The following is an 8,846-nucleotide window of genomic DNA, read 5'->3' as shown; positions in this document are numbered from 1 at the left end:
CAAGAAAGGAAGAAAGAAGAAAGGAGGTTTTTGTTTTTGTTTTTTTGTAAAAGAAAGATAGCAATACTTCCTGGTTAAGTTGCAGGATGGTGAAATATTCATTGCAGCTGCAACAGAAGTGAAAATATTTTGAAGCTTGCCATTTCTCCAACATGGAAACTACACTAAAAAACAGCAACTTTTGCTGTCAGCGTTTTGGATATGCTAAGATCTTGAAGCTGATTGTTAAGGTTTCATTCAGATGGTCTTTAACAAAGTTGCAGTACAAAAATATATTTGCATGGCCTTTAGCTGTGCACATTATCATTAACATAACAGAAAAGTTTAATATGGTCCACAAATACCTTAAGCAATTTTTGAGTGATCTAAACAAAACAAGTGCTATTAATGAGTTTCTTAGAGGTATTTTAAATATAGCTGGAGCAAGTAAATTACATCATATATTAAGTTGAAATGCTATGCAAAAAAGTATCAGATTTCCTAATGTTAAAGACCATCAAAAACAGGATTTTCATAATGCTCATATTGATGTTTTAGAAATTCTAACAATACTAAGGGCCCATGCACTACAATATTAAGGGCCCATGCCTATATACCATTAATTCCAGTGATCTAGAATGAGATTATTTCCAATTCAGATTAGATTTGATCAAAATTGAAAATAAAATGCTCCTTTCTACCATTGAATACACTTTTTCATTAGCAAATTCTTGTTTTCTCATTCCATAATGTAGATCCTTACTCATGTTAGAACAAACACAGCTCTAGATGACTTTTGGATAGTTTTCAGAAAGTCTTTCACATCCCTCCAGATGTGTTCAAATACAACCTCATATTTACAGCAAGTACACGGAATGGTTTCTTGAGGCTTACAGCCAATACATTTACATCGTACCATGTTGTGGTGTCTTAGGAACTCAAGATGGCTGGAGTATTGTGAAGACCCTTTGCTGTAGCACTTGATGTTTATTTCTTTGGCAAACATTTTATTGCAGTTGTTAATTCGTTGTCCCGTTGAGAATGAGATGGGTGGTACCTTAAATGTGATCAATCAATAAATAATAATCTTTTGTCAGTCTGGTGTAATTTTTTTTTACCATTTCACTGATGAGGATTTTGTAAACCACTTTGCATCTTCATCAAGCAGAGCAACATATTAACCCAAGGAGGTAAATAAAATAAACTTTGGTGTTCTCCTGCTCTATATTAGGCATAAGCAGCTTTATCTTATGAAGTTTGGCAGATGTCAACTCTTTCTCTCACTATACTAAATCCAATCGAGAAAATATTCTGTGTAGTAGTATGGCCTAATACCAAGATCTGAGCATCTATTCTTGCACCCGACTACATTCAAAATTTACACATTTTTCTATGCATGAGATCTATTATCAGAGAAAAAGAAACACAACACTTGGAAGAAAATGAAAGAGAGTTCATATAGATAAGTAAAAAAGTACTGTAACTCAAATTTATCTGGGTAGCTCTGAGACAAAATGATTGTTCATTTTTGACCTTTTATGCTGTCCCCGCAAGGTGGCATTCAAAACTTGTCAGTTACCTTTAATGGGCATAAGGTTTGTTTTAATGTACTTCATGGGCATTAAAATTTAAATGCCAGGGTTTGCAGCATAATTCACTAGTTGCTATTGGCTGGGAGCACCCTACAGTCCTAGACGTAGCTGAATTACCACACTCAGTACCTCTCTCCTGGCCTTGTTGGCTAGTCTACTGAGAGAAAGATCAGAGATGAGCTATCCATTCACTATGCTGACTCTGGTCAACAACTATGAATATAAACTCTGTGTGTAAAATAGAGATCAACAATAATGCCTAAAGTTATTCACGGTAAATCACATTTAAGGGGGATTCATCAATCACCATTCATGATCGCAATTTACCTTAAAAAAAATCAAATGCAATTCTCACATATTTAAAAAAGAAATACATAAATGTACTTTGACTGTAAATTGTGGTTTAGAGGGTTTTATCAAAGTTTAGCTATCAACTTCTTAAAATCATAGTTAAGCCTTCGTTTCTTATTTATGACCCGTAGCTGGCAGGATTCAGAGATGCCTCATGATGGAAGGAAGTAGGAGACAAACCAGACAAACCCAACACATCTCTGCGGCCCCCGTTTATTGATCAGCCTTTTATATAAATATAATTCCCATTTAAACAGATTTCTTTGTTTACAGCAATTGAAAAACAAAACGATCAACAGCAGCAACAACAAAAAAGACAACAGTAAAATAAAAGAAATGAGTGCGGAGTCTGTGGCGGCTCCGGAGGGCCACTCCGGAGGTAGTTGCTGAGTCCTAACACTGGTTCTTTTGTCCTTCAGAGGCGGAACTGTGCAGTGGCAAGAGAGAATAGTTCAGCACATAGACCCTCTCTCCCCCTTAAACAGAGCTCTCATCCAGTTTTTCTACCAACTGGGTATGTTTCCGCTTCTCCAGAATTTTGCTCAGTTCCTCAGTGAAAGAGTTGTACAGCGGTGAAGTACAGGGCTCCTCGTTCTGTCGCAGGAGCATGTAGCTGTTGCCATTCATTTTGCGCAGCATGTTGGGTAATGTTGAAATGCCATTGGTGAACTCAGCAGGGAGAGGGGGAGGGGGAGGGGGAAGGGCCAGAGGTGTCACTTTGGGTGACAGTGACAAGGTAGGGGCTTCTCCGGGGATGATCTGAAGGCAGCCATCCGGATAGGTGCTCAGCTCCTCTTCATCCTGCCTTCCTTTGCTCAGGCAATTTGAAGAAACAGTCTGCAGTTCTACACTTGATGGTTGGGGACCCCCTAGCTGATATTTGCCTCTATGCCTGTGCAAACAGCAGACATAGAAAAGCACAACAATGAGCACAAAGCATAATCCACTCAGGACTGTGATGATCACGATGTAGATAAAGTTCACGTTCCCAGCATCATTTCTGGCCAAATGCCAAGATGCGAGGGTTGGACTGCTGGGCGGTTGTGGCCCCAGTTCTTTGGACAGCACAGTTAGACCATAGGTGGCTACCAAGGTATGCAGGCCATTCTCCTCAGCGTAGCATTGGTATTCTCCACTATAATCAAGCTGTGTGTCTGTCACCAACAATCCATCTACGCCTAATCGGAAGTGTCCTTGCTCATCCTCAGCAAGCACTTTGGTGCCATTCACCATCCAAATCGCCCGTGCCAAGTTGGATGTCTGTTCACAAGGCAAGAGCACATCACCACCATGCAGTACTGTCCGGTTCTTCTGCACGAGCACAGCTGTAAGAGACACAATAACAGACAAGAGCTCTCACACTACACAACTTCGGTTGTAATAATTCAGTGTCAGCACCCAGTATCACTTTAATAGTAGGGAAGAGGGGTTTGGGACTCTCAATCTGAAGGAAGTAGGATTCCAAGAATGAAAACTTCAAAACTCTGAAAATATGGTTTAAAAACCAATTAACCAAGTGCCCTGCCTTTTTATGAAAGAAAAGACAATCTGGGAACAGAATTTGCAGAGATCCAGATATTTATGCTCAGGTCAAGAATTATCACAACTGCTTCATCCAAAAGCTCTTCCCATTGGCTGCGTCCTTCTATGCCCACGAGTCTCAGCTACTTGCCATTTCTATATTCTCCTATCCCATCACTGAACTTGCTTGCAGGATCCAGGAAATTATTTTCGAAACCAGAAGAAACTCATAAAGCTACGAATTATATGCAGATTGCCTTAACATGTAGCTATAATTTGTGCATGGATAATTGGGCTTTTTGTGTTTATTTTGTTATTGCACAAAAATTATACTGGTTATATTTGATTATCTAGTAACACTAAGTCTGCAAAAGGAGAAGAAAAGGAATCTGCTACTCTCTCTGTCCAAAAGAATTAGGAAGCAGTTGATCTCTTCTGCATAATCATTCTCTCAACTACTAAGGAGGAGAGGGGACCAAGGAGGGAAGGCACTGACAAACTTACCCTGCACAGAATCGTTCCAGCAGCCCATGTTGCCATGCAACACATCCTGAATCAGCAGAGATCTGGAGAAAATAAGCAGGACTCTGATCAGTTAGGAAGCACAGCAGCTAGAAGATTCTTAATCTCTGCAATATTCAGCAAACTTCATATAAAATTTCTTTGGCATATATGCAGATTCTTTAATACATACTTACATAAATATTCATTTGCTCAGCACTTCAATATGTATAATAAGAAAACTGTAGTTCTTACCAACATTTCTTATTTCAACTCACAGTGTAATTTGCAAGTCACTCAACAGAGACCTAAATACTCAGACACCACATAATAACAGCATAAAATGAAGAACTCTTATGAGTTTAGATGAAGCTAAGCTTTTGTACACGAGATACTGATTCTCAGGAATGCATTATTTGGGGAGACCTAAACCGATGCTAAAGTTTCACAGTATTTTTTGTAAAGAAATAGATGAGATATTTATTTAAAGAAATAAAGATATTTATATAAATCTGTTTAATTATGTTTAATGAATTGCCTTGCATTTTGGAGCTGTTAACTTTTGTAAGCTTTTAATATGCTTGTATTAAAAAATACAGAAATATTCTATAGCTGACATTGGGCTGGTATGCTCCAGGTTCCACTGATTAAACAATGCCCCTTATCAGAGTCCAGAAGAGTATCTTTTCTGTGGTAACATCTGGCCTCTAGAATGAGGTTCTCCCTCATTCCATACACCCAGCAAGTTCAAACTCCCATCCTATTGGTTTTTCAAAGTGGCTTTAAGGCCTGGCCTTTTGCCCAGATCTTTGGAGAAGACAACTAATGCTCCTTTCTGTTCTCCTCTGGGTCTGTTTTCTTTGCCACTGTTGTTCTTTAGTCTTGTGCAGTTTTTGCAGTGTTTTTGTATTGTTTGTATAAATTACTCAGAGTCACTGGGAGATGGGCAGCCTATAAATTTAATTAATACACCATCAAACAAAAACATTTACCTATCTCAGGTCCTTGGAAAGAACTTGATAGGTGCATAAAAATGCCAAATCAGTCTGAATATCTGACTGATTGTGTGATGAACCATAATAATAAATATGCTTTTGCTTTTTTTCAACTATGGCCTTCACTATTGTTGCTTGAAAACTACAACTGACTCTCAATATGATAAACCTAAGCCAGGTTTTAATAAATATCAAAGCAAGAGAATCCTACTGGATGCCCTCTTTTGAATGAAATGGACAGAAAAGGCATACTTCAGACCAGGGGTGGGATTCTACCAGTTTGCACCTATTCGCAAGAACCAGTTGTTAACATTCTAAGCAGTTCGGAGAACCGGTTGTTAGAAGAAATTACTGGTCTAATCCTGTAAAGAAGGCAGGAAGGAAACATTCTGGTGTTGCTTACAGAAACTGTCTCTCCATTAACCCTTATTACATTCTTGGCAGGACTAGACTTCCTATCTCAGGAACATCTCTGGAGTTTTTTTTCTTCCTTTGCTGGTACTTTGCTTGTGTGGAGTGACCATTCAAAGTTACAATGGCACTGAAAAAAGTGACTTATGACCATTTTTCACACGACTGATGCAGCATCCCCACAGTCATGAGAGGCCAAGCGAGGAGATGCGTGCCTCAATGTGAGTGATACTGGGTTGGCCACACCCAGCCAATAACATGATCACCAAGCCATGTCCACCCAGTCACATGACCACCAAGCCATGCCCACCAACTAAGCCACACCCACAGAACCGGTTGTTAAAAATTTTGAATCCCACCTCTGCTTCAGACCTAATGTGACTCTACTGATCTAACAAATAGGGTGTTTGCAGAAGCTGCACCTTTAAAAAAATAACCTGATCTCAGTTAAGAGATAGGAAGCCTGAACCCATATTTTCTTCTTCACAATCAGTATTTTCATACCTGTCCAGAACATCAGCTATATCTTGGCAGCTCTTGCCATCCCAGGCACAATATGGATCCCGGGCCAGGATGCAACTGAAGCAGGAGATGTATTGTGAACAAGTGGATAGTGGTAACTGCAAGACGCCACTCTGGGCTCCAACGTATAAACTCCTCTGCAAAAGAAACATGCTTAGTACCGATTCCATATACTATTCTTGATGCATGAATCTGTCATGTTTTCCTCATGCCTACCCTAAGGCAGGGTATTGATGTTGCCAAATCACAGATGAATGGCAGTTCAAGGTGCAGCTTTCCAAGGCCTGACTCAAGACATGGAAGAGTGGAAATGTTAAAACATGGACAGGACTCTTCACTGAAACCTTCACTGACACTCACTAGGATAACACAGAGAGGGCTTCCTGATGGAGCTTCTGTCATGCCAGACTCATTCACAAAAATGTACAAGGGGTTCTCTTTCCCGCCCCCCAATGCTCCAGCCTGTTTTTATTTCCACAAAACATTGTTTAAATGTTTAATGTTTAATTAGTTCAGTTAAAGAATCAGAAGCTGTTTTTTTCACCAGCTTGGTTGAGGTAGCACGTTTAAGTTTTTAATGAGCTAATTCAATAATCAGATTAAGCATGTGAATGGAAATCAACAGCTGCCCAACCATTTTTTTGTTCCCGGACTAGAACTACAATCGGGAACCACCCTTAATATCCTGACCATTTCTTCTTCCCATCTAGGTAGATAAAGGAATGGAGATGCATAGCAATTATTAGGTGATGGCAAGAGGAAACAGTAAAAGAAAACAAAGTGTGACCCTGTTTCTACAATACAAAGAGTCTACTTAGTCACTGACTTAGCTCTTTCTTACTGGCGCTTTTGGAAATAGTGATGCTATTTGAACTAAAAGTATCTACAGTATTTGGTGACAAAATACCTGCCGGAAAATCATCAGTTTTCCATCAGTCCTTGCAGCGGGAGAATTCTAGCATTGCTTTGCTATCTAACATGCCCTTCCCATCAGTCATGCAGAAGGCATTAGGTATAATTGGGTTGCTGAAATTTATCACTGTCTGACATAAAGTATTATGTGCTGCCAGGCCTTGGCAGTGGCACTATAATGGAGAGGCTTACTTTTTCAGCCACTCTTTCCTCTTCAGATCATGTCCCTGGAGAACCAGGGAAGCCAAACCGGGCAACTAACTTTTTTGTATATTCCCATGGTACAGCTGGGTGGAATTAGTTTTTGCAAGTTTTGGTTGGTTTGGTGATATATTTACCTCCCCTCCCTCAGATCAGGGGTTTCAAACTCAAGTCATCACAGCAGCGTCACATGATGTATCGGGACTTCCCCCCCCCCTTTCGCTAAACAGGACAGGGGTGTGGCCAGCACATGACGCATCCAGCTTGCGGGCCGGGAGTTTGTCAGCCCTGTCTTAGATGAATCAGTCAACTGACCCTTTGTTGTTTCCATAAGAAACATCCATGAATCTAGTTAAACATGTGGAAGCAAAACTACAGGACTGTGTTTATATTATACATAAGGCAAGCATTTTTGGTCTTAGCATATGATACAAAGTCAGCCTCTATGGATATTGTGTCATGTGAACCCATGCAATATGGGTTAATGAAATAAATCAAGGTTATTCTTGTGTAGGTGTGCTGCATGAACAAATGTAATGAACATTATCTACCAACAGTTGGTAAAAAGGTTCTTACTCTGATCTCTCTAACTACTTTATCCTTCTCTTTCATCAACAGAATACTTTTATCTCAGAATAATATTTTGTGTTTCTGCTGAGGAGGATTATGATCCAAAAAAGGTACTCTTTGTTGTCTTGGCTGCAACATCAAGAGTTTTCCACCAGATGGAAGCAATGAAACAGAACAAAATGTTGGCATTATCCATGCAGCCGTTTATTCCACATTTATTTATTATTTATTCAACATGGATCAAGAGTATTATTCTATCAACTCCCCATCCTAAGAAGAAGTGGGTCTCCAATAGCAACCTTCATATCAAACATCCAGGAACACATATTTTCTCCTTAATAGGAGACTGTGGGGGTGGGGTGGGGGACCAGTCTCCCTCCTTGCATCCTACTTGCATTTTCATTCTAGTAAGTAAAAAGATTACTAGTTAAATATTGTTTCTCAAAGTGATATGAGCAAAAGACACATGAGCAGGTCAATTAAAACTATAAATATTCTGTTGAAACTAATACCGTAGTAAGAGGGCACCGTGGGTATATCATACTTGGGCTGAAAAACTCCAAAGGAGCACTAGATCAGGGGTCTCCAACCGTGGCAACTTTAAGCCTGGTGGACTTCAACTTCAGCAAAGCTGGCTGGGGAATTCTGGGAGTTGAAGTCCACCAGGCTTAAAGTTGCCAAGGTTGGAGACCCCTGCACTAGATGATAGCAAAGACACAGAGAAAATTATGTTTCTTTGCTGCCATCTTCTTTCCCCTGGATTTTTGCAGCCCAGCTATGTTATGCTTACAAAAGTAATAACTAAAATTTTAACACAGCCTGTCCCATATCCTCCAGATGCAATGTACTCTTTATGCCCATGCTGAATGAAGATGAAGAATAATCCAGTTCATGGAGAAAGAACCAGAATGAAGAAAGCTATTACACAGATTAAACATTATTCCCTCCTGCAGCTTCTCACCATAAATATTTGGCCATAAATCAATTGTAGCATTTAGAGCAGGGGTGGGAAATCATGGCCCTTTTATGGCTGGTTCAGGAATTTTGGGAGCTGAAGTCCATAAGTCATAAAAGGGCCATAATTTCCTGCCCCTAATCTAGAATAAACTTGCAATAAAGCTGAAACAGAATCAGCACTTTTTTTGCCTGATAGGAACAGAGAAATGTTATGTGTTGACTTCCTAACTCAGGGGTGTCAAACTCCTGGATCTGGCCTGCAGGGCTGCCTGGGAAACAGCAAAGGACTGGCCCATGGTGCCTCTGCCAGGGAAAACAGAGCTCGGGAGGCCTG

General features: G+C 40.0%; 1 protein-coding gene across 4 annotated transcripts in view; it reads right to left on the bottom strand.

The window, feature by feature from the left end:
• Positions 1–2,119: 2,119 nt before the first annotated feature.
• SEMA4G (semaphorin 4G) overlaps positions 2,120–8,846 on the bottom strand; it is a 111,779-nt gene continuing 105,052 nt past the window's right edge. For all 4 annotated transcript variants that reach the window (XM_026704675.2, XM_026704676.2, XM_026704677.2 and 1 more), the window contains exons 14-16: positions 5,855–6,009; positions 3,948–4,009; positions 2,120–3,247 (exon numbers count right to left, since the gene is read on the bottom strand). In XM_026704675.2, the coding sequence (XP_026560460.1) occupies positions 2,400–3,247; positions 3,948–4,009; positions 5,855–6,009 (1,065 nt within the window). In that variant the 3' untranslated portion in view covers positions 2,120–2,399. The remainder of the gene's footprint in view (positions 3,248–3,947; positions 4,010–5,854; positions 6,010–8,846) is intronic.

This window comes from Pseudonaja textilis, chromosome 4 (genome assembly GCF_049901715.1).
Source record: "Pseudonaja textilis isolate UNSWEBS1 chromosome 4, rPseTex1.2, whole genome shotgun sequence".
NCBI classification, from domain to species: domain Eukaryota; kingdom Metazoa; phylum Chordata; class Lepidosauria; order Squamata; family Elapidae; genus Pseudonaja; species Pseudonaja textilis.
The sequence above is the reverse complement of the archived record's forward strand: the minus strand, read 5'-3'. Positions and strand labels throughout refer to the sequence as shown.